The sequence below is a fragment of the Excalfactoria chinensis genome, chromosome 20 (assembly GCF_039878825.1).
Source record: "Excalfactoria chinensis isolate bCotChi1 chromosome 20, bCotChi1.hap2, whole genome shotgun sequence".
Classification (NCBI taxonomy): domain Eukaryota; kingdom Metazoa; phylum Chordata; class Aves; order Galliformes; family Phasianidae; genus Excalfactoria; species Excalfactoria chinensis.
Window position 1 is genome coordinate 2,101,307 of NC_092844.1, and position 25,583 is coordinate 2,126,889.

At 45.0% G+C, this 25,583-nt stretch overlaps 2 protein-coding genes across 4 annotated transcripts in view; one reads left to right on the top strand and one right to left on the bottom strand.

The window, feature by feature from the left end:
- Nucleotides 1-1,335: 1,335 nt before the first annotated feature.
- Nucleotides 1,336-13,087, bottom strand: MICOS10 (mitochondrial contact site and cristae organizing system subunit 10). The gene is made up of 4 exons (XM_072354471.1): nt 12,979-13,087; nt 4,401-4,448; nt 3,947-4,056; nt 1,336-1,582 (listed from the first exon to the last, which is right to left on the bottom strand). The coding sequence occupies exons 1-4, from the start codon at nt 13,043-13,045 to the stop codon at nt 1,574-1,576; spliced, it is 234 nt and encodes a 77-aa protein (XP_072210572.1). The 5' UTR covers nt 13,046-13,087; the 3' UTR covers nt 1,336-1,573.
- An 8,827-nt stretch (nt 13,088-21,914) lies between these two features.
- Nucleotides 21,915-25,583, top strand: part of CAPZB (capping actin protein of muscle Z-line subunit beta) — a 49,835-nt gene continuing 46,166 nt past the window's right edge. For 2 of the 3 annotated variants that reach the window (XM_072354516.1, XM_072354517.1), the window contains exon 1: nt 21,915-22,043. In XM_072354516.1, the coding sequence (XP_072210617.1) occupies nt 22,041-22,043 (3 nt within the window). In that variant the 5' untranslated portion in view covers nt 21,915-22,040. The remainder of the gene's footprint in view (nt 22,044-25,583) is intronic. The other variant, XM_072354518.1, reaches the window with a different exon arrangement.

Below are 25,583 nucleotides of genomic sequence, written 5' to 3' on the forward strand. Positions count from 1 at the left end.
TTGGGAAGAGATCCTGTTTCCAATAAGCTGTTTTGACCTGATGGATGAAGACAGTCCGGTAGGGGAGGAGATGGAAAAACAAGGACATGCTCAAGCACTGGTCCTGGATGGTATCATGCTTTGACAGAACTGAACGCTGCTCTGGCATGAAAGCAGTTTTATTTCACAAGCCCCTTGCTCTAGGCTGGCTCTCCTGCTTCTGTTGACTCTGAGCACAGCTCAACACGTTTCTTCAGTGTGCACAATCCTCACATAAGCACCTTGAAGGGGGGGGGAGTTCAGGACTGCTGTAGCACCCAAGCCAAATCTCAGTGCTGCTGCTCTGCAAGGTAAGGAGCTTCTGAAGCTCACTGCACTCCCAGCACTGCCCCTCAGTCTGTCTCCTTCCTTTCTTGGCACAGTTTGAAAGATAAATATTGTGCAACTTGTTTTCCATGGTCTCCCCTTCGTGGAGAGGAGCTGTCACTCTTCTGTTTGCCTGCGCTCACCCTGCAGCAGAACAGGCTTGCAAGAGAGGAATGCTTCGTATGAACCCGTACCATTTCCTCTCTGTCTTGGGAGTCATGCATTTATACCTCGCAGCAAGCATGGGAGGAAGAACGTAAGTCCTTAAGAACCATCTAAATTGCTAGAAAACTGGGCTGAGCAAAACAGCAAAGACCTCAAGTTAGATGCAGAGCAGTGGGCTGCTTGCTACCAACTATTTACAAGGAATAGGGTAAATGTAAAACAGAAGGGAGCGTTTAGAGCAGCGACTTGCCAAGGCAGTAAAGAGATTTAAATATTTGAGTCCCGCTCCCAGACACTGAAATGTTCTCCCAACAGAAGAGGGGTGAAAAAGCAATCAAACCTGAAACGTAAAGCTCAGAGCCAGGCGGCATGTGCGTCTGTTTAATGCACCCATCATACCAAGGAAGTTCCAAGCTTGGCTCACTCCACAACTCAAAGCTACAAAGGGACAACACTGTCTGAGTCAGCCACAGGGTCGGGGTTGGCTCTTTTCTATTCTTTCCCTTTGGAGAGGACAAAAACATTCCAGTTTTGAAGGGCAACTGAGCAAACAGGACATAGGAATATTTATATTCCTCTCCAAACACCAGCACAAGCAGCAGGGGTCTAATGGGTGATTTATGAGGTGGGAATGCTTCTTTGAACTGTGTGTTAGATGGGGCTGCCTTTCAAGAGTGGAGAGCAACATACCACGGCTGTCTTTTCTGAAGAGCACTCAGAGAGGTTTTACCCAGGTGGACACAGCTGCTGCTAGGTACTCAAATGAAGTCCTCCCCTTCCTTTCTTTCTCTCTCTTGCGCTCACGTACAAAGTCAACACACCAGAGAAGGCCATTTTGGTTTTATTTATTTCCCAGAAGAGCTCTTCCTTGCACTTTCCAGACACAAGATACAAAACAAGAAACAGAACTTTGTTTCGTGTACAGAAACAGTTTGTTGGAGTATAAAGAGTTACTGGTGATCATTACTGAAGAATGTTGGCTTATTCCAGGCGCACTTCAGTATTCCTGAGGAATAATCATTGATTTCTCCTTCCTTCCCACTGGGATAGTCTTAGTCATTAGTCACTGTTCCTGTAAAGTAAGAAGGCTTATATTATTAAAAAGCCATTTGGGTTCTTCGCGTGGAAGGTGCTGCACGATGTAAAGCAAGCCTCCTAGCTGCGTAACATTGCCAGAAGGTAGGTTCATGTTTGCATCTTTTGCTAGACTGAGAAGCTGAACAGGGAGAAGTTACACAGCTATTTTCATACCAGCAACGTGCTTTTGTGCCAATAAGCCTCTGCTCATCTGGGTACTTAAAAAGCCAAACTGTTCAAGATCACTATTTAAGGACTGACTAGATATCAGACAAATTAAAGCCACAAAGGCAGGAGAAAAGATTCCAACGGCTGAACTTCTTGTACTGCAGTATATCAACACAATCCACGTTGTTATCACAGTACAGCGGTGGAGTTTTTTGCTGTCTTTTTTTGTGCGTGCTAAATCATTTTTCAGGTATTTGATCTGGATACGTTCTCATTTTGCAATGATATTTAGGTCACGTAATTCTCAGCTGTGCAGTTTTAAGCTCTGGAATAATCGCTACATCGTTTTAAAATCAGCTGAAGTCACGGTAAAATCCATTTGATCAAATGACTTAAAGCCCTCAGAATCTTACGATCACAGATTAGAACTGTACTGCATTTTATGTGAGTCTCTTGCTGAAGATGAATGGCTCTGGAATTGGCGTTAGTGCTTCATGATCAGTTTACTAACTCAATGGATAGAACGATGATCCAGTTTTAGTGAGGGTGGGTGAGCTGTCACTTTGGAATCTCCTGATTATTTGCTATCACGAAGGTTCTCCATCCTCTCTCATTCTCACATGGGATTCAGAATTAAGAACTTGATCCTGAAGAATCAAGAATTCAGACTGGATAAAGCCTCGAGCAACCTGCTCTGACCTCAACGCTGACCCTGCTTGGAGGTTAGCTTAGGTGACCTCCTGAAGCCCCTTTCAACTTCAGTTATCCTGTGACCTCCTGAACGTGACAGGTCACAAAACTAGACATCGTTTCATTCAAGTTGATCCACGTTTTTCTCCCTCAGTAAAGCTGATTTTCTTGCAGAATGTCACATTTTGAGAAGTGAGCATTTGGAAAAAAAGAAAAAAACACTAAGTTTTGAAAAGGAAGTCCTATAGATTCCAGTTACAGCAGTATTTTCTAGGAAGAAACAGATGAGTGATAATGCAACAATATTTTCCATGCTCCGAACCAAGTGAAATGAACTAATTTTGTTGTAATAACCCTGGATCCATTATCCATGACATGACATTTTGGAGAGAATTAATGGCATTAACCGTTAGATGGCTTCATCTGCCTCTTCCCTCTCAGTATGTTCAGCCTCTTTGTGCCAGAGAAAGTTAGTGGAGACAGTGTGCTGGAAACTACTCGTCTAGTCTTGTGCCATGCAGGCAGCTGCGCTTCTTCTGTGAAGTGTCCTTTCAATTACCTCATGCTCCAAAGGACCACCCTTGCTCCAAAGCACAGATTAGTCCTTAATCCAAACAAAATCCCTTACTAGGCTGACCTGAAAGTCAGTTTTCTGTTGCTCAACATCCTTAGCAACAAGCATCACAGAATGAACAATGCTTTCTCAGAATGCATATGCAGGGCATTCATCCTTCATGTGCAGCCATAGGCATTTTGTTCCAGTTTCTTTTTCAACTGGAGGAATATGCTCAGGATGGTGCACAAAGCTAACACAATTCTGACATGAACAAATGTGGCCTGAAAAATTATACACAGACTCTTACAGCGCCATAGCTGGCAATGTTGTAGCAGCAAGATCGAAGTCACAGTTGCTCTGCTTTGCTATCCAAATTATGTTTTTCTAGAGTAGCAGTTCAAGAAGCTTATTATTATTTCCCTTTCTTAACGGGCAGCTGGAGATAACCACAAATAGCTGTGCTGGGTAAGGTTGTGGAAGGCTGCCATAAGCTCATCTGCCAAGTAAATCTAAGGAGGACCAGTCTCAACTTTCACCTCTCACCTCTAGATGCATTAGACGCGATTGGGAAAAGCCCAACAATCAGATCTGCCTCATTAGAGGGAAGAAAAATGAAACACTGCATTCTGTTTACTGACCACAAAACACTCCTGGCAGAACATTTGACGTCAGTACTTTCTGAAGTGCTCATATAACCACCAGTACCCCGGTGGGTGGCTCTCCATTGATATCTCTGCAGTGCTTCTCACACTGTATTGCTTTGCAGACCCAAAATACTGCTCCTTCCCCCAGTTTTGTTTTGTTTTAAGATGCAACGACAACAAAAAGTGACCAGAAAAAACAGTCCTGACTTCTATACATGAAGAAATAAAGGTAACATTAATGAGTCGGTCCTTGGATTCAGTATACCATGAGCAGTTACTACTAACTGGTACTGATACTTACTTTCACAAATTTACCATGGAGAAGATATGGAGACTGGAAGTCATGTTGACAATTGGAATAAGCCATTCCTATCCCCATCCCAGACCCAAATGCAATAGGCCATGTCTTTCCTGTGGGAAGAGAAGCACAGAAGAAAGGGTAAAAAAAACAAGAAAGGCCATTCATTTCATATGAAAGCAATATCCTTACTACATAAACACCAAGATTAATTTGGCACAGAATTTCCAGCTTGAGCTGAACAGGGTCGTTTAGAGATGCTACATATAATGGCTCTGTTACCCAGCATTTAAGAGCTCAGGTAACTTCAACTTGAAAGACATGACTGATAATCAATGAATTGCTTTAACACCTTGATTAAGTTCTACATGCCTCAAAAATGTCTTGCTTTTAAACTGCAGCTACAGTAGACAAAAGCCAGGAAAGAAAGCAATCAAGATGAATACAGTGCACTTACTTTTGAAGAAGATGACTGAGAAAACAATTCCTAACCCAAATCCAGCACCTGTAAGAAAGAAACACAGTGAGTGAGACCTAAGAGAATGAAAAGAGATGGAGAATTATTTAGTTCTGCAGCTCATTCAGATTAGAATCCTAACACATGTAAGGACTCTATAATCAGAAGGAGCTGGGAAACAAACCAGACTCTCATCCCTGGGAAAATGTCCTGAATTTGTGTCACAATTCACCATGTGGAATGAAGATTTATTTGGCTCATTGTCAGTAAATGAGAACCGCTTAAATGAAAACTTATTGTGTCCTTGAGCTTCAGATTTTGCAGATGAATATCTTATTGTATTTCCTTTATCTCACTAAAGTTAACTACTTCAACGTGTGGCCTGAGGGCAGCAGAACGTCGGTGCTTTGTGTTACTCTATACCTTGCAAAAGCAAGCTCTGGGCTGCTTATCTTTCACATCCACAGCATTCACTGTGGAGCACATTGAAACGTATTTAAAGCAACGAGTGACTTTTCACATCCCCATCCTATATATAGAAATAAGTGCAGCAGTTGAAAGCATTTATCCAACACCATTAAAGAACTCAGCTGGCGTATTTAAAAATAATTTCTGCTTTCTTTGGAAGGTGCTTATGGGATTTTTTTCTTTGGAGGGAGAATTCAGGCAAGTCTGCAAAATTCCTCCCCAAACCCAATAAATATAACGGTGAAAAGTCTGAGTTCAGCAGCTAAATTCTACCCTTAATTATGTCCATTCAAGACAAGAATTTCAGATAAGGTGCAGAAGGAAAGGAATGTTTTCAAGGAAAAATAATAATACAATATAATCAGTCATGCATGCAATAAGATCACCAAAATCACTGCAATCCAGGCAGTAAGAGACGCAGTACTTGGGAGAATCTCATATGAACAGCGAACTGCTCATCCTGTATCACCGACTGGCATTTCTGCTTGGACTGGAAGAGACATCACGCATTGCAGAGAGCAGCAGTTCATCCCCACTAAGCTCTCCACTCCCCCTCCCCATGCAGAGCCTTCCTCCTGTACCTTTGCTATAAAACAGCTGGTGCTGGCTCTAGCAGAATGTTTATGCTATTAGGGATAATTACTATCTTCAAGCATTCATCCAATGGACAACTGTCGGGCCCTTTGGCCTGCCTCCCTGACTGCCTTTTCCTACAACACACTGCCTTTTTGTTTGCAGCTATTGTCCTGCAGGTCACAATCCAACTTTCTGGAGGCAGGAAGCACTGGGTGTTGTGTGAACTGCTCCTTCAGAAGGCCTGTCCTGCAGCAAGCAATAGCAGTCCAAGAGACGATCCCCTCTGCCAATTCAAACAGTTTAGCTAATCAATGAGAAATGATTCGAAGGATGACAAACTCTGCATCATCTCAATGCACAGCAGTTTCTAATGTCACCACATTTTCCAGACACCATTTACCAGTCAAACCCACATTTCTTCTCTTACCAGTGTGGTGGTAAACCAGTTCTGTTCTCGTCTTAAAAAAGGCTACAATACAGAAGCAGCTGTAGTTAATACGTTTTCTTTCCAACCGCATTCAGAAATCTTCATTATCTGAGTGAGAATCACACCCCCTAATCGTGAGGGCTCTGCACAGACATACTCAGCACTGCTTCCTGTTGGCATTTCTCTTTGCAATGAAAATGCGAAGCGTTGAGTTTTAGATGCTATCAGTCCATCCTATTGGGCAGGAAGGTAAGTACAGTGGCTGACTGGGTAAGAAAAGTGATGGTAAATTAGCCTTGCTTTAAGTAATGAAAACACTACAGAGAAATAGAGATCTGCCAGGTAAGGTGTTATGGTTTTTTTTGTTTTCTATACAAGAAGGAAACCTGAGCTACAAAGCCCCAAAAGAAGTTCATCAGCACGCCTGTTCCCCAAAGCAGTTAGGCTTCATTTCAAAGGCAACAACCTATGCAGAAAGCTGTGGCTGACCCCAACACCCCCATCAGTAAGAAGAGCTCAGATCTGCCCTCTCATGTAGCCACTGCTTATGTAACATTTGCTCTTTTCTTGGTTGATTTAAACATTGGTTTTTAACTTCAAACCAGAAGCTTGAGCTACATTTCACTTCTTAGCCCATCTGGTTAGGAATCTATTCCTGTGGACAGTTTGTCACTCATCTTCGTTCCACTAGAAACTATTTGTGGTTATGTGGTCATTTCCTGCGTCTCCAAGACCAAGGGGGAGCTGAACCATCTTCTCTTGGAAGCAAAGTAACGCATTTTGCTTTAATTCTATATAAAGTTACACCAGAGATAAACAATGGCAGAGCCCTTGATGAGTTTTACAGGTTTAAGTTCTCACATGCTCAATTTCCCTTTAAAGAGGCAACATGTTGCTTCAAAGAGCCTCCCACCTGACCAGGGGACACTGGCTCTGCAGCTGTTTCTACTAAAGAGCAGCACCTCTAGGCCAGGCTTGAGCTTCAGAACAATAAAACATGAAAGGTTTACCTTACAATAAAAACAAACGAACATGGAAAAGCCAAGGGCTTGAGCCACACTGGGCACATTTTCCCCCCTCCCTCTCTTGCATGACAGGCTCTTTGGAGGAAAAGGCCACAGGAAAGGGTACAACACATTTTTCACCTCCTCTGACAGTTTAAAATGTTTAACTAGGAAAGCAGCCTCTTCCACCCTCCATCTATCAACTGAGCTCAAACTCATTTACAGTCGGTGTCAGCAGAGGACAGGGGGGGTTCAGCAGACACTGCACATGGCTGCCCAGCTGCACGGATGGGCACAACCACATAGAACTGGTGTGAGGCTGATTCTGCTCTTGGAAACTTTTAACTCTGCTTTTTTGGCTCACTCACCATCCAAAAAAACATCACAGTCCCTCAATTCAATCTAACACACAGAAGAACACACACAACAGGACATCATGAAGTGTCTCATAGAGAAACACTGATTCTGATCCTGATCTTCAGGAGAGGTTCCTGCCCCAGAAGAACATCTGGGAAAAGCTTTTTCTATCAGTTTAATCAACAGTGCCTCCAGCAGTGACACCACACCATTCATTCCTAGCGACCCAAGTAGCGACAGGCTGGAGCAGCTATGAAGGTTGCCACACCTAGGCAGCTTTTTCTCCAATAGCTCGAAGCTTTAAAAGAGATGGATTAAAATGCTTGCTGACATCTGGCAATGTGTCATCGTTACTATAGCAGCTGGAAGGTTTTCAGTGACTTAATGGCTTCCTTCCATAGCAATACCTCTACACAGACTAGACTCAACAGAAGCAGTGAAGGCCCAATTCCATGTAAGAAGCATCAGCTCAGCAACAACAGAATCTGCTTTAAGAAAAATTAAGGTATTCAAAACAGCTTGCAAAGTATCCTTTCCTTCCTATTGTAGGGCTTCCCATCCTAACCTCTCCATCTTGCTCCTAAAAAAAGACTTTGACAACATACATAGATAACTATTGTGCAAAAGTGAGCCTTCTTTGCACAATGGAGCCATTACAGGGCAGGGCTACGCACCAGTTGAAGTCTGAGAGCACACAACCACTGATTTACCAAGAGAAAATTAATTCCAAGCAGATTTGTTGCTAGGTCTCTCATGGCAGGAGTCAGATTCTCTTCAAACACCAACCTTCAAGCTTTCATTCTCATCTCCCCTGTTGCGTGGACTGTTTACATTGCAGACAGAAAAACGAGCAAGGACACTGGAAGAAAACATAGTGAAACCATATCCCAAGTACTTGAGGAAGAAGACGGAAATAGCGTGTTTTGTTTTCTTGTAGCATTTGACTGTAGTAATACAGAATAGCTGGAAGGACAGAATAAAAAGAGCCAAACACCCATATAATATGAAAATACTGACATGCTTTCAGGGGCCGCTTTCACCCTTCAGCACTCTTGCAATTTAACCACTGCCCAGATGCAAACCTTAGATAGACATCAGCACTTTTGCACGTAGACTGAGTGCAGCAGGGAGTATCAAGTTCAGTCTGTGATCTCCTGTGCGGTCACAGCCACTCAGACTCAGAGCCTAAGAAGAAACTCCTCATCCCCACACTGGCAAATGAGACAAGAAGGCATACACATTTCCTCCTTCCCTCTTTTAGAGGGTAAGGAGAAAAGCAGCTCTGTGAATAATTCATCCAACAGAAAGGATCTCCTTAATACTGCATGAAGCTTGTAGACACAAATCAGGGTTGCACTCTCTCTCAGCCATGCTCCTTCACATCCCCCCAACACAGGAGGATCATTACTGATGTCTACAGGCATCACTAAGGGACAGTGACAATGTAGCAAGAAGCAGAAATGCCAACACCTAGTAGAAATGCTCCAAAAAGCAGCCTGAATTCTTCTCAAATCTCTTGCTAACAGTTTATTCTTATCAAATGTGTACCTCGAAGCCCTGATTTAGACAGAAATATGAGTCTCAAAGGACAAGGAGTTGTCCCCACGTACTGCTGTCATATCTCATGGCCCTAACAAGTGATTTAGGACATCATTTGGCAGGAGTCACCTTCTGCTGGACAGTGTCCCCATATGCCAACTCCCAAAAAAGGCACAGCTGGCACCTTAACAATGCACTCATGCAGAGGATGAGGAAGTTGATGAGCTTTGAATTCATTTCCAGCACAAGAGATCTCATGAAGTCAGGAGGTTTCAAATGGCTGCAGTATCACATGGACATCACAGCTCTTCCTTTGGGCTTCCTGGCACAACAGAAGTATAGCCAGGAGGTTCTGGAGGAAGGCACCAGCAGGGCTTCCCCATAGCACTGCTGACAGCTCCCTGGCACAGTGGCACAAGCCAAACACAGAACCAGCTGCCACCTTACAGATAAAGGAAACAAACCTGGGGTTACAAACAAAGGAACATAACGCAGTTACGTGCATGAATAACATTTGCATCCTCCAGCATTAAAACCAAATTCCTAAAGGAAAAACAAGTCTTCTATCCTGGTAGCTAAGATTAAATGGCACATTACAATTGCCAAGTAAAAAAAAAGACAAAAATAGAACAGAAACAGCCAACAAAAACTTCAAAATAGGAATTTTAGGATTTTTTTGTATATTTAGACAAAGTCTAATCCAGTTTGCAGAAAGTATAATCAAGTTTTATCATTATATGGACTGACTTTGTCCTGTTCCTAACCATGTGAAGGATTATTTAAATATACTGACATGGCAATCCACACAAGGACTCTTTCTGATGAATTCAATCTGGGGAATGACACAAACAATACCATCCTACCCTTGCCATTAACAGAAACAGCTATTCAAGCAGGCAAGATGATGCAAGCCAGAAGAAATCATGTAACAGTTGCAGGAGAATTGAAAGTGCCTTCTTCCCTTCAAAAATTCCTATTAAATGGGAATTAGAAGCATTTTATTTTCAGATGTCAAAACAGAGGATTAGAGGAAAATGGACGTTACTATGCTGAGTTCTTCACAAGGTTCCAGGCTGAATCTTGGTCAAACACAGACATACTCCGAAACATTCATCTTCTGCAAAAAATAAACTGATGTCAGCACAGCAACTTAACATGCGAGCCAGAAAGTAAATAGATTTCCTGGATTACCTTCTGGTTACAGGTAAATTACAGCATTTAATCCTGTAAAAATGCAACAGTTCCAAAACAAAACAACACGCATGCATACAAATTCCACCTCCGCTTATATACACACTCTTTGCTCTGAAAACAGCCCAAAATTATAGCCTAACAGAGGAAAACCACTCTGCCACTCTTTGACAAGTAGATGTCTTTCTAAATAAAGAGGCAAAAACTATCACTTAGTTAAAAAACAAAGCAAAGAGAAAACAAAACCACCTCCAAAACCCTTTAAGCAGCAGGGTTGGAAGCAATTTGGTTGAGGCCTCTGCAAGGCCAAACTCAGCGTGATCTGCATCACTCACCAGAGGAACCCCTTGGTTAGCCAAGGACATGCAAACCAGCCCACTGTGCACAAAACACTGTGGTTGCAGCCAGATTGAGACTCATCCTCATCATTAGCTATAAAAAAAGTCAGTCTCCTTCAAAAGGAGGATAGCACACAAACCCCATTTAGCCACGTTTTGACATTTTGCACAGCAATTTTAAGTATTCAATTCTTTGAAATGAAATACTGCCTTCAATAGACCTGACAACAGGTCTGTTTCGTACAGCAAAAAAGAAAGACTTTTAATACTGGCTTACAAGATGCATATAAGTAGTGACCGAAAGGTCAAAAATATAACATTGGATTTCAGAAGATACAACTTAAGATAAATATGTGTTTTGGATGTTGTAGAGACAGGACATCTCCAACTAAAACAGTACAGCATAACTACAAACATCATAGCCATACACAAACTGCTTTAAGAAACCAGTGGGAAGCCTAACAGACTAATAATACAGGACAGGCTGCATATGCCCCACAGTTATTATCTCAAAAAATACTTCTGCTTATAAAGGTACTCTCCTCTGCTGCCTGTGTATCTTCATCCCTCACGTTCAATCAGGGGAGTTATAGGTTGCTACAGTTCTCACAAATGCTTGTAAAGCTTCAGAAACTGAATGTCCATCTTTATTACAGTACCTAAAGGGGAAAATGCAGAGCTCATCACCAGGTTCACTTTCTTCCCAGCCATTGGCTCAGAAGGTACTTCCTGCCCTTGTGCTTGGGATATGATGGAACACAGAGGATGGAAGCCAGCACCCAACAAAGAAGTGAGGATTTGGTCTATCTCTACATCTCACATCAAATTCTCAAGTGAAAAAGCTCACCTGTTTTCTTTCCATTATAACAACCACCCTTGAGAGTTTATTGGAGACTCCAACACAGAAGGAACATAACAGAAAGTCATCACAACCATGCAAGCTTTTGAACTCCTGCAGAGAAAATAATCATTGCCACTGAGATAGTCTCAGTTGGTGCTGCCAGTACTGAGTTAACAGCTAGCCCAAGCCTCATCCCTTTTCAAGGCCAGCATCAACTTCAGTCACTAAATGCAATAGGGAGAACTTTCTGGGGTGTTACGGTTTTCAGAGTTCACAGAGAGTCTTATTTCCTCCATCACCACTTTCAGACAGATGAAAACATCAATGAAAACCAAAGGCCTGATGAAGAGGCGTGCTGCATCATAACCAAATCTGAATCTGTTTCTTCCAGCCTCCCAGGGAGACTCTGCACAATAAAGGACCCCTACGTGTACAGCTGCAGCATGGAAGAAGCTCTTGTTTATAATCTGGCATACTTAATATTTTATGATAAAGCAACCAATGGTATGGAAACATAAACATATCTGGATGTGTTTGTCAGGCAAACCTGAATAGAATTTCAGAAGACAAAACACTGCTCCAGAGCACTTGACACTTTTCAAAGGCCCGTTATAAACAATGAAAGTTTCAGTTTACTCGAAATTATTAAACATCTTTTCTAATGGAAAAGTATTAGGCAACTAAAGCCCAAAGTCCCTCATCAGCTTTTAAGCTTAATGCCACTAGAGCAACAAGAGATAAACAATCGCATTTCTCAGATATTATTTATGCTCCTAAAATAAAGTCTTTTGCACCAACAGGGCACTTAGGCCTCCCATATCAGCTACATCTCACTCCATACAGAGCATTTAAAGACTTGCTTTGTTACACGCTTTCCACAGAATCATTCAGCCTGGAAAAGACCTCCACGATCACCCAACCCAGCTGTCTGCCTACCACCAATACTGCCCATTAAACCACGTCCTTAAGCGCTACATCACCACATCACCGTGTTTCTTTTCCTCAAGCCACAACCAGTCTCTCATTCAGGCAGTGATGTGGAGATCACCAGGCCATACAAACAAGTTCACTCCCAGAACAGGTCGATGTGAAACGTTATCAGTGGTTTGTTGCATGTGAATTGCTTCAGACACACATGTTGTCCTAACTTTAAGGACAAATAAGCAGAGAAGAAAGCAAGAATAGATGTCCTTACGCTTTAAGGCACAGCTGTGTGCAGAGCCGGGACACCAGATGGAAAGCTCAATGTCAAAGCGTGCACGCTGTACTATGTAACACATGCCAAAGCTATCAGCGTGCCACGCTGCGTATTGCTTTTAATACACACACTCAACCTTGCACACAAAGAATCCTAAACCCAAATTTCCATCATGGCAAAACCGAGGTGGTGGCAAGGATGGACGCAGCAGCGCCTATCTGGGCTCAATACTGACGGTATTTCTCACAGACACCACTCACCTTCAACACGGGGAGCGAAAGCAGAGGTCAAACCCGACCCTCCGCCATCAGCCCGCGGTGAGGCAGCAGCGCGGGGCCACAGCAGCAGGCCCGGCGGGGGTCTGTGTCCGCCGCCAAGGTCACCTTGCGGGGCTCTCTCCAGCCGTTCCGCTCCTCGGCCCTCCCGATGAGGACGGAGCCGCAGGACCCCCCCGCTGTGCCGCCCGCCCCTCAGCGGCCTTGACAGGACCCCCAAGGGGGGCACCGGGCCGGACAAGGCCTTTCCCGCCGGGCACGGCGGCGCCTCAAAGCGCCTCACGGCGGCTCGGGATACACACCGAGCTGCCACCGCCGCTCCTCCCCGGGCCCTCCTCCTGCGCCGGGTCCTCCCCGCCCTTACCCAGCTTGACGGCGGAGTCCGCCAGACAACGATCCCACTTCCTGCCCAGCTCGCCCTCCGACGCCATCTTGACAGACCCCTCCCACCTCAGGCCGCGCCTCTACCGCCCCTTCCTCACAGCAATTCTCGCGAGACTCTCCGCCGCGGGTTAGAGGCGGCAAAGGAAATCTCGCGACACTTCACTCGTCTCGTTGTCAAGGTTACCGGCGGGAAGGCGCAATGGCGGTTCTGGTTCTCAAGGCCCTTCCTCCCCACCATTCCCTGTCCCAAAAGGGCTGTTCTTCCCTGCAGTGCCCGGATTCGAAGCTCCAGCCGCTCCTGGGCACTATCTTTTCATCCAGGGCTCCTGCTGTGCACTTGTGAGGCCTCGGATCCATCAGGCAGCATCCTCATTCCCTCACAGACCAGGGCATGCCCCACAGAGCTGCTCCCCTCAGGGCTCACACCTCTAGTCCGGTAAGAGCCCCCATTTTATTGTAGGGCCCAATCTCTCACAGGGTTATTTCATCCCACAGACAGCTGTTGCCACAGCAAGACTCACAGAGGACCTTCATCCTGCATAGCTCTCATCTAAAGCATCTCCTCAGGGCCTGAAATGAGGTACAGATTTCACAGAATCACAGAATCACAGAATCACAGAATTATAGGGGTTGAAAGGGACCTCTAGAGATCATCGAGTCCAACCCCCCTGCCAAAGCAGGCTCCCTACACCACGTCGCACAGGTAGGCGTCCAGGCGGGTCTTGAATATCTCCAGAGAAGGAGACTCCACCACCTCCCTGGGCAGCCTGTTCCAGTGCTCCGTCACCCTCACTGTAAAGAAGTTCTTGCGCACATTCGTGCGGAACTTCCTATGCTGGAGTTTCAGCCCGTTGCCCCTAGTCCTGTCCCCACGCACTACTGAAAAGAGACCAGCCTCGCCACTATAGCTCCCACACCTCAGGTATTTATAAACCTGGATCAAGTCCCCTCTCAGCCTTCTTTTCTCAAGGCTAAACAGACCCAGTTCCCTAAGTCTCTCCTCGTAGGGGAGATGGTCCAGGCCCTTCACCATCTTTGTGGCCCTCCGCTGGACTCTTTCCAAGAGATCCCTGTCTTTTTTGTACTGGGGAGCCCAGAACTGGACACAGTATTCCAGATGAGGCCTCACCAGGGCAGAGAAGAGGGGGAGGATCACCTCCCTCGACCTGCTGGCCATGCTCTTTTTAATGCACCCCAGTATGCCATTGGCCTTTTTGGCTACAAGGGCACACTGCTGGCTCATGGCCAACCTGTCGTCCACCAGGACGCCCAGGTCCCTCTCAGCAGAGCTCCTCTCCAGCAGGTCTTCCCCCAATCTGTACTGGTGTATGCAATTATTTCTACCGAGATGCAAGACTCTACACTTGCTTATGTTAAACCTCATCCGGTTTCTTACTGCCCAGCTCTCCAGCCTGTCCAGGTCTCTCTGAATGGCCGCACAGCCTTCAGGCGTGTCAGCCAATCCTCCCAGCTTCGTGTCATCAGCAAACTTGCTGAGGGTGGCCACTATCCCCTCATCAAGGTCGTTGATGAAGATGTTGAACAAGACTGGACCCAGCACAGACCCCTGGGGGACACCACTAGTCACAGGCCTCCAGCCAGACACCGCACCGCCAACGACAACCCTCTGCACTCTGCCAGTCAGCCAATTCTCGATCCACTTCACCGTCCACTCATCTATCCCATACTTCCTCAGCTTTGTTATAAGGATGTCATGGGGGACCGTATCAAAAGCCTTACTGAAATCAAGGTAGACTACATCTACCGCTCTCCCCCTGTCCACCCAGCTAGTGACATCTTCATAAAAGGCCACCAGGTTGGTCGAGCACGACCTCCCCTTGGTGAACCCATGCTGAGTACTCCTGATAACCTCCTTTTCTCCCAGTTGTCTGGAGATGGCATCCAGCACAAGCTGTTCCATCACCTTCCCTGGGACAGAGGTGAGGCTGACTGGCCTATAATTACCCGGGTCATCCTTCTTGCCCTTTTTGAAGACTGGGGTGACATTGGCCATCCTCCAGTCTTCAGGCACCTCCCCAGTTCTCCAAGACCTTTGAAAAATTACAGAGAGCGGCTTAGCAATAACCTCCGCCAGCTCTCTCAGCACCCGCGGGTGCACCCCATCAGGTCCCATGGATTTATGGACATTAATGTTTCCTAAGCAGAACAGAAAGCAGTTACCAGCCCCAGTGATACCCTAGGCATTGCCTCCATAAGGCCAGACTCAGCCCTACATCCTGCTTCCTTATGTGGGAAAAACAGCTGAGCATCATCAGAAAGAAAAGAAGGTGCTTTTCAAGTAATCATATCTTAAGTTAGTATGAACTTCTTAACAGCGTTTAGTTGTTTTGATGCAGTTCAACTTAAGGAGATGAAGGCTCTGTTGCTTTAGAAAAGTGGATGTTCTAAAAAGTAAGAAAGGCTGAGCTGACAAATCAATGGTCAGTACTTATTAAGGTGGGTGGAAAATATTCTATTCTGAAGTTATTTATTGTTGTTTGTGTGCTTTGGTTTACCTTAAAGGTGTAACTGTGCTTGATCTAGAGCAATGATAGTAGGCACTGATTGAATGCCTTCACCAAAGCAAAACATGAAATGTTCATAGCTGGCTCTTATGTTTAGTTAGTTAACTAACCTAACTTATTTTTTTAGCTTTTTGGAAAGCACATGGTTAAACCAAACCTTTGCAGCTTTAATAGCTTTTATTGGAGAAGGCAAATCTTGTTTCCCTGTAAAGGGAGCCTCATTTTCTCCTCCATCCGCTGTACTCGCATCACTTCACATTGGGGTCAGTATCAGAAATAGAGCCGTGCATCAAATTGCTTATAAAAATACCAGCAGCATCAAGCAATTTTTTCCCTGACCGGATGAAACTGCTGATCCTGTGGTACATCCCAGTGTGCCAGCTCCACCCTTCTATTTCCAGGCACACTCAGCTCTGAAAAATATTTGGAGGGAAAAGATATTTGAAGCATCCAGACCATTCTTTCCTTTTTTTCCCCCAGTTTAAATTCTAGCAATTAATATTTTTAAAACAACCCAGAAATACTGTCTTGTCTTTGGCCTGTGCTGGCTATTTGTTATTGTCAGTGTGTAGTCTCACTTCACACTTACTTTGTTTTCAGGCTTTTCGAGTTGCTGGAATGCACTGTTTCTTCCTGGATGAAGGAAGTGGCAGTGAGCTGTAAGAGGATTTATGAAGGGTCATGTTGCTCTGTAATGGGTCTTGAAGTATTTTGACAGCCTCGTGTCAGGAACCTGATGCTTTAAACCCCTTCTAAAGAGATGGAATAGTTCAGTATAATTGTTTTGGATGTCCAGATTTCTTTTGAGAAATGTCTGCATCTCTTAAATCCTGGAGTCACTGACTGATGGGTCTCTGGAAAATGTTATCCATTAACAATCTAGAACACATTCTCTGCACCCCTTCTCCCCCACACACCCGAGGGAAAACTAAGGCAAGAGAGAATGCGTCCAAAGACAGCCTTTTCTCCCCATTGCTATAGTTACTTGGCAATTAGACCCTCTCAGTTAGTACTGAGTATTTATTATTGTATGACTCCAAGGTGATGTTGAGAACACGTGGTTTTGAAAAACCTGTTTTACATTTCACAGTCTGGCATGAGCTACCTTCCCTCCCTTCTTCCCTTGCACTCTCTTTTCCTTCCTTTCCAGTCTTTCCAGCATAGAAAATAAAGATGTGAAAAGATAAAGGATGGGCACTGAAAGAAGCTTCAAATATCCCTACCTTTCTCTGATGGAAATCAAACTGTAACGGGTTCAGATCTTCTATCACCAGTTGACTTAATCGTATACTTCACTTAAAGTATTAAAATAATAGGATGGTTCACAGGTAAACATTAGGGATTGACATAAATACACTGTGGGTTGTTGTTCAACAGATGGCCACCAAGCAATCAAGTGACAGAACTGGGAAGAATTGTATTTCCCTAAGGAAGAAGCTGTGCAGATGCGTGCAGAGGGCACAGTCCCTGCTTGTATCCAGAGATGGAGAGCTTCCCTGGTGCTACACCAACCACAGCTCAACTCTTTAGGCTGTTGTTTGTCTTTTCACCCTTTGCTTATGCATGGTGCAATATGGGACAAATCCACATTCACCTCAATAATTTTTTGTTACAAAACTACAACCGACTTTCTTTTAAATCCTGACTTTTGCCTGGGATAATTATATCACCTCTTGTGGTGCAAGGCACATTTTCAAGCAATCTTATAGCATCTTTCTTGTCAATTCCCTGTTGGGCATAACTATGTTCCCAAACTCCTCTTTTCCAAAGAATGCACATGTAAGTTCTCGCCTATTTTTTCAATAACATGAATTCCCTCCCACACACACTCTTTTTTTTCTTGCCAAGAGCAGCAGTGATCTGCATAGGAAGACAGCAGCGTAGGAGTAATCTGCTTGAATTGGTTGACACACCATAGTGGATCCCCACTTACTCTCAGAATGCTTCTTTCATGTTACAGAGAGAATGAAACCCAGGCTGGAAACTTCTCTTGGTCACCGCTTCAGTAACTAGTGTTTGCCAGCAGATACCGATGCTTATTTTCCTCTTTAAAAGCCTCCTTGCTACTCGAGCTGCAACAAAAAGAAGTCTAAACCCAAATTCTGAGGAAAAAGAAACCCCTCTTCAGCAAGACATTGCCTTCAAGTGGGAAAAGTGCCAGAGACTCCATTAAGTCTACTTTGCTATTCTTATTGATTTTATGTGGAAGGCACTCACATACTGTTGGGGATGAACAATAGGCTAAGGGTTGAGGTACTGCGTTAGAAAACACAGCTTGTGATCATTCAGCCCTTTCACAGTGATCGCATTCACATTAATAAGTCCATCCTGTGTCTGTGCTAATGTATTTTCATGCCAGTTTTGCTAAGCTGATGTAATGTTATATTCAGCGGTGCGGTACCGCTGGTTACAGTTGTCAGCTACAGCTGATTGAAGTGGAACTTTAACAAATGGAACAAGATGTGTCACAGCTCGTTGTACTAATTCTGCTTCAAGCTGCTTTTGCCATGAATATGAAGTTTGGTTCAGGAACCTGAACCAAAGCACTTTGCATGGAAAGACTGACCTGAGCTTTTGCTAACTCCTGTGTTTTGGCTGTCTCCTTTGCAGGCATCGGCACTGCTACAACACGTCTTCATTTGATGCGTGCTACTTTGTCATCCATTTTTTAGTTATATTGTTGAAAAAGAACTGTTGCATGTACTGATAGAGACTGTCTAATGAATAATCCTGCAGAAAGTACTCAGCTCTCTAAGTACTTACTTTTCCTTTTGCCTGTGTCACTGACTAATTCTATGCAGATTCTAACTAGTGAACCATGACTATTGTATTAAGAAGGAATCCAAGCCCTTACAACTCTTTTGGCTGGTATATTAGCACGCTTCCAATGAAGAGCAATGTGTCAAGGAAGAAGTTAAGGAATGGAAAGTTTCGTTTCTTTCTGGTGCATTTAATCAGCTTCTCCTTGCTTCTCTTTTAATGACAGGCTGCCGACATTATTACTGCAGTTAATGACCAAGTTTGACAAGAATGTTCTCTATACTCTTTGCTCAGGCTAAAGTCAGTTCTGGGAGGTCTTTTCTATTACACTTTCGTTTTGAAGCCTTGTTTTAGTATGGGTTGGTGTGGGAGGAGGAGTGCCTCAGACCTCTCCAAATGGACAGACAGCACGTTGCTTTTTTTTGCTGAACACTGTATTTTGATTTTCTCATCAGCTCTTGTACTGTATAGCAAGAATACCCTCAGCAAAGCTGCCTTAGAACTGGAATGGGAGGGAGGAGTTTTTTGTTGTTTCTGTGGCTATTTTGACAGCGTGTACAAAGATCTCCATAGTGAAAACTATCTGTGGCTTGAATATGAAATTCCAAACCATTGGGTAGCATTGTGGGTATCTTTTTTTCTATATTAGGTTCCAAGAAACACTCAGTTTTCAGCCTGAAATCAAGTGATGCTGCTGGTTTACTGACTGACTAATAAAAACCAGCAAGCTAAACTTTACCATTGCTGGAAATGGAGACTCTTGCAGCAGTAAATTCAATTTATGAGAACCCCTAATAGAAAGCTTACATATCTTTCATGTGCCTCAAGCTGGACATGAAAGAAAATGGGCAATCTGACTGAAAAAGAAGCCTAAGATGTCTTTTTCTTTAGTGGAAAAATGAGTATTCGGTGAAGCGTTAAAGCTTTCTGTAGGGCCTGGATTCTAAGCATGTTCTCACTTACACTTTGATCCTGGCTAAATGCTGGACTAAGGAAAATAAACAGCATTTCACCATGCATGCAACACGTGCAAGGAGGATAAAATAAAAAGCATATCATGTTTTAAGGAGTTCTGGCTAAACGTGACAGTGCTAAAAAAAGAGTATTTATCCTTTTGTTTCCTCGAATATAATCAAAAGTACAAGGAGAGCATATGTATTTTATAGTCGCTGATTAAAAGCTTTGTTATTAATTACACATGAATGTTGTAGGGCTGTTAAGCCACCAACTAACATAATTGTTTGCTTCCTTTGTTTACAGGCCCTCATTCTAAGATGCATAATGCCTGCTGCTGAGCCTTTGGAGCACACTCCTGGCTGTAGGTGAATGACTCCTTGCTAGGAGGTGTGGGACGTGCCTGGAATGCACCTGACACCACCTCACAGCACCCAGACCTACTGAATGTCTCCCACACAGAGACCGACTTAGCTTTGTTTTGTGTCAGCCCCTCCAAGAACTGCAACAGAAGGTAGGATGGCCACAACTGTAGTTGCATGTAGGGAGCTTTCTACCAGCTGAGATCTCCACACTGCAAATTGCAGCTTGCCAGGAAGAGCTTGCTCCTACATCTTAATAAACAAACAAAAACATTCCCTGCTATAAACAAGCAAAGCAAGCAGCTGGTCCTCATTTGAAAAGATGCTACATCCATTTCAAAAGGAATCCGCAGATCTTCTTAATGCAAATATTTTGGGGAAAACAAAAAAGCAGCTGTTTATGTTGCTTTATACCTATTAGCAGGAAAACAAAATCCAGGATGCTTGTATTTCTTCTTGTAAGAACAACATCCTCTTGGCATCGACGTTCATTCAGATCTCAAACTGTTTAAAATATACTTAGGCTGCATGAATCTGCTTTTGCTCCAACTTCAGCAAGCAGCTAGAAACTATTTGCTCATTAACTGTAAGACCTAAAAGCAAAACAGCCACTGAAGAGTTTGCATGGGTTTTGTAACAAAGGTTGTGAAGTTTACAACGTGTGTTTTCAAGTTTATCTGCTCTGTCCTCCCAGGCTCTGCTGCAAGGAAAATGTGCACGTTAGATGTGCGGAACCCTGTTAAAGGAAGGAATAATCTATTGGAGTAATGAAGGCAGCCTTTAATTACTGCTTGGTAGGGACCTCTGAAAGGACTGAAGGATGTGGGGACTGGATAATAGAAGGCGCTTGGATTGCTGCGCTTACGAAGTGGCTTCAGGGAGGTTAGGCTCAATAGTACTGGTGAAGAATTGAATAGACTCTAGAGCAGGAAATGCCTTTGGAGGTCATGTGGCCTTTCTGCTAGACATTATTTCCCATCCTAGGGTTTATTTGGTAGTGTTTTTTTTTTCCACGTGCTTTTATTTGTGAAGTAACATAGCTCCTTTTTTTTCCTGAGCTCATCATTCTTCTGCTTTCCACCCTTTGCCTCCCAGAATCATTTATTTCTGCACCAAAAAGACCCAAGGTTTTAAAAAAAAACCACCAAACCAATCAACCAAATGCAGGCCGAGGTTAGCTTAGAAAAATGGCCGACAGCAACAGCCCTCAACATATAGGGCAGTTTGGCTTTCATAATGCGTGTGATAGCTGTTACATGGGGATGTGGTCATGCGTTGTGCAAGCTGACCTCCAGCAGTTCCACCTCGTGCTAACACGTCACAGCCCTGGAAATCAGCTTGCTGTCTCAAACCTGAAAGCTGCAGCTGTTTTGCCCTGTGTTGTTAAGTGAAACGAGCACAGCCCGAGCTGTCATCTCTTGGAAGGTTCTGCTTGGTATCTGAGAGCTACTAGAACTTACAGCTGAACCAAAACCATCTGTGATAATGGCTTAGTGGAAAGTCAGAGCTCGGCCTTGGCTATCTCTGGCCGGGTGGATGTACCACAAAATGTCACCTCCCAGGAAAAAATGAAGCCGTTCCCTTGAGAACACATCAGTTCTATTACAAGTGCATACAGGCCGTGGTTTCACACCATTGCATCAGAGCAGGAAGCAATGCATGACTCCCCTTGACAGCATTTGCAGTTTCTACAGCAAACCAAGGAAAGCAAACAGAACTAGAGCTGGGCTTTTGGCTCACCACGGCCAAGCCTGCAATGCAGGAGCCAAGGAGAACCAGCAGAGGATCCCCAGGATCCTGGCACCAAAGCTGTCGTGAAGCACAGCCCAAAAGATGGCCCTGCAACCATTGACTCATACATGCTCTGCTCGGACTGCACAGGAAGGGCAGTCAGAAAGAGGGATTGGTTTTACCTGAGATCACCGGAAGGTAAATTAGTACTCTAGGAATAGATTTCTTCCGAGGAAAGCAGAAATGTTTTATTTACACATATACCCGCTTCTCTCCCTTCCACCTCGGGGCGGTCCAAACCGTTCGGGCAGAACCACGAGAGCGGCGCGCCGGCGCGCTCCCGCAGGCTCCGCCCCCTGCACCTGATTGGCCGCGCTTCTTCCGGTCTCATCCTTCCCCACCCTCTCGCTGACGTTGGTAGCGCCTGGCGCTGCCCCCCCCGCCCTGCAGCGGGAATGGTTCCTCCCGCGCCTCTCTCCCGCCCCGTACGCGCGCAGCGCTCCATACTTGGCGATGGCCGGCGAGCCGCGCTCTGATTGGTCGGGCTGTGAGGGGAGGGCGGGGCGGCGGGGCGCTGACCCGGATGTTCACTCCTAGGCAACGGCGGAAGTGGAAGGGCCGCGGCCTGCCTCGGAAGGAGGGAGAGCGGAGCGGAGCGGACCGGGAGGCGCCGCCGTTGCCACCGCCCAGCGCAGCCCCGCCGAGCCGCCATGGTGAGCGCCGCGCGGGCAGCGCCGGGATCCGCCGCTTCCAGCCCCGCAGCCGCGCCCTATCGCTTCCTTTTCCCTCCCCCGGGGCGGCGGTGAGGGAGGCTCCGGCCCCGGCTGCGGCCTGCACCGAGGGGAGGCGGTGGGGCGGCCGAGCCTGTCCGAGGCGACACCGCTGCGGTGTGTGGTACTCCCAGGCTCCGGGTTGGAGTCTCTGGCTTCTGCACCCGTGTAACACAGCCTGGCCGCGCTATGCTGGTGGGATGAGTTCACCCAAGGGACAAAGCCTTCGGTTTCCCTTTGGTACTGTGCGTGGACGGGGTGCAGCCCTGGAGGTCTCATCTCCTATGGGCGCACTCCACTAAGGGTGGAGTGGTCTTGCTGTGCCCAGCCCATCTGGCGGGGTGCCCACCCAGCCCCTGTAATACAGCATGCCTGTAGGGCTGTCATTGCTCCAGTGCCTGGTATTGCTCAGGAATTTGTGGTTTGACGTCTTTTAAGGCTGTTCATATATAGTTAGGTTAAAAATGCACCTGGTTGTATGTAAAGACTGGCTTAGTAATCAATCCTTTGCTTCAACTGTAAGAATTTCAGAGGCAGTATCTTATCCTTTCCTCTGGAGGCTGAAGGTCCTGGTGATTTCAATACTTATGTGGCGCAGGATGAAGATGTTTGGTTTCTAGTGGAAGGTGAAGAATGTTTATGATCAAGATTCTGTGCCTGTTGGAACAAAGCTGTGCTTGGCACCTGAGCGTGGCATTGGTGTGATGGAGCATCTAACTTCACATGTGAATGTTAGACCAAGAGGCCTGCCTGAAGTCTTTGTGCACGAGACCTGCTGCAGGATTTATTAGACAGGAGGCCAACCAACTAACTTCTGCATTAGGAGAAATCCTCACAGAGAAAGAACTGAAGGAAAACAAGCAGGCTTCATGTAAAACGACAGTGGTGATACCTGCTGCTGTTAAGGGAATGCAGAAGTATGCTGTAAGAATAATTCAATTGAGGTGTGTGACTTCGTTACTCCTTAGGGGAGATAGACCACAAGCCCTTTAGAAGTTTTTTGAGTGCTGTAAGCTTTGCTGTCTTCTGATTTCTCATGTTTAGTCATGGAGAGCAGTGGGCACAGGAGAAACCTGACCAGGATCTCCAGTACTGTGCCAGACTCGGCTGTTGGGTGGACTTCAGGTAGGAACCTGTGGCATCTGCCCCGTTATTTGTGTGTTGTGGTGGCTGTGTACACACCCGAAGGCTTGCTCAGTGAGTGGGGCAACTGGAGTGTGGTTTATCCAGGTCTACTGCAAGAAAAGTCACTGGGCTTGGTTACAAGAGACAAATGAGCTGTGGTGATGTGTTAATAAAGCCTTGCTCTTAGAATCAGCGTTATGCAGACAGTGCAATTCCGGCACCCAGTTTCAACTTTAGTTCCCTTCTGGTATTTAGAGTATCCCCAGGATCATTTGTTTTAGTAGACAATACTCAAATGGAGCATGAAGGGACTAAAATGGTTCTGACACTGACAGCTGATGTTTTATGTGGTTGCTACCAAAGGTTTGTGAAACCGAACACTTTTTCATCTCCCTGAATTCTGAGTCTCATTGTGATTGTGTCACTCTTGAAACGCATGGCATCAGGGAAGGTTTTCAATGCCCACAGCACGTCCTTTGCACCTTGTATCTTCTAAGAAATCCTTGTTTGAGTTACTTTGTAGAGTCCATGTTTTGTTAGCCAAGTATATGAGCTTAGGTAAATGCTGTTTAAAAGGCAAATTCTCCAAGTAAATCAAGTTGGCGGGTATTGCTGGGATAGGGAATACTGTCATTGCAGTGATGATAAAGCTTTGGCTTGTGAATATTTGAACCACAAGATTTTCAGATGATATTTCCTCATATGGTAAATATAAGTGCTGATACCTTATTAATTAACATCTGGGAATAAACCAGAGTGAAAGCACAGTTTAACTCTTTTGAATTACTATTTTTAGTGCTTATTACATTAGTAGCTAAATGATTCGCTTTGGGAAAGGTATGTTCTGCGTTTGTCAGCTGGACTTCTTTGTTGGGTTTCCCATGCAAAGGATGGCTGATGAGCTCCAGGCTGTGCATGGAGCGTTCTCCTGTCTGCCCTTTGGAGGTATGTGTGGTCACATCCAAATGGTTCCTCACTCTCATTCACGTTGTAGAGCTGTCACTCAGACACTGTGCCTTGTAATTTCTTTTCCGTTGATTTATGTAAGGAGTTCTGAAGAGTTTGCAATGCCCCTCTAAACCTTTGTCTCTCTTCCCCTTGTGCACAAGGTCCAAAGCAATAGCCTCCAGTGTGTCCATTTTTCCTGATCCTTTAGCATTTCCAGAAAGGAAAGGGGAAAACTGCACTTAAAACCATGTGTGTGAAGGAGCAATGATTGTCTGCGCTTTCTAAACCTTTTCCCACCTTCTTGGTCCCTCTAGCTGTGCTGTAGTGCAGGGTTTGCTTGCTGGTAGGTTATGTTTGTTTATTTATTACAAAGCTTTTCTAACTTGAACAGGAATTCAAGGCTGAATGCTGGTCAAGCAAGTTTTAAAGATGTCTCCCTGCTGTTTGAGCTGAGAGGTTTTATTATGAGGAGAAAATGGAGAATGCTTGAGGAAGCTGCTCTGCTCGTTTCCTAATTATAAAGTTGTAATTTTCCACAATGGATGCTGTCTGGGTAGCGCCAAATGGAGTGGCAACACAATCCTTCTGTTTGTTCAGATGGAATAAATCTCCGAGTTCAAGAATAAGAAATAGGATCTGTTTCCTATCTGTGGTTATCTAAAATAGGCTTTTATTTAGAATTACTTTAATTGCATTAGGTAATACCTGGTGCTTGGTTTCCTAGAATGGTGGTATCAAAGAATCAGACTTCCTTGTATTATTTGGTTCTCTTCTTTGGCCCCACCGTCCTTTAGGATTTAGAATGGAAGTGTGCAGCATGCTGTGAGCTTGTGCTCTGTGTGCTGCCTCATCCGAGCTGGGCTGAAGCATTGCAGAATGCATCTGTAGGCACTTGACTTATCTGGCTGCCCTTCCCATAAATTACCTGCTTTATTCCTGATGAATGCAAATTCAACTTTGCTGCTTTATATTCCACCTGCATAGCTTGTGCTATTTATCAGCACGGGGTTGATTTGGGAGTCCTGCCTCTTGGTTTAAACCCATAAGACATTGCTGTATGTGCTCATAGCTGTGCTTCAGAGCAAGTCATTACTGGTGCTGTTCTGATGGCAGAGGGGATGTCCTCCAGGTCTTTCAGTTATGGAAAGCAGAGTTCTTGCTTGGTGCAGTGCTTTGGGATTTCCATCACGTCCTTGTTGCAAGGTGGGAGGGCGAGCAGTCTGGGTGAAAACAGAACCTGAGATCTGAGTATTTTAGCACCATCAGCTAGACAAGAACAAGAAGAGCACTTAAGAGGATTTCGTGTGGAAGGAAAAAGGGTTGAGATGGCACCGAAGACATCAGCTTAGCGGTTGCCTTAAGCCATCAACCCACGCCACCATAAATGAAATACTTTTTATTTCCTCCGGG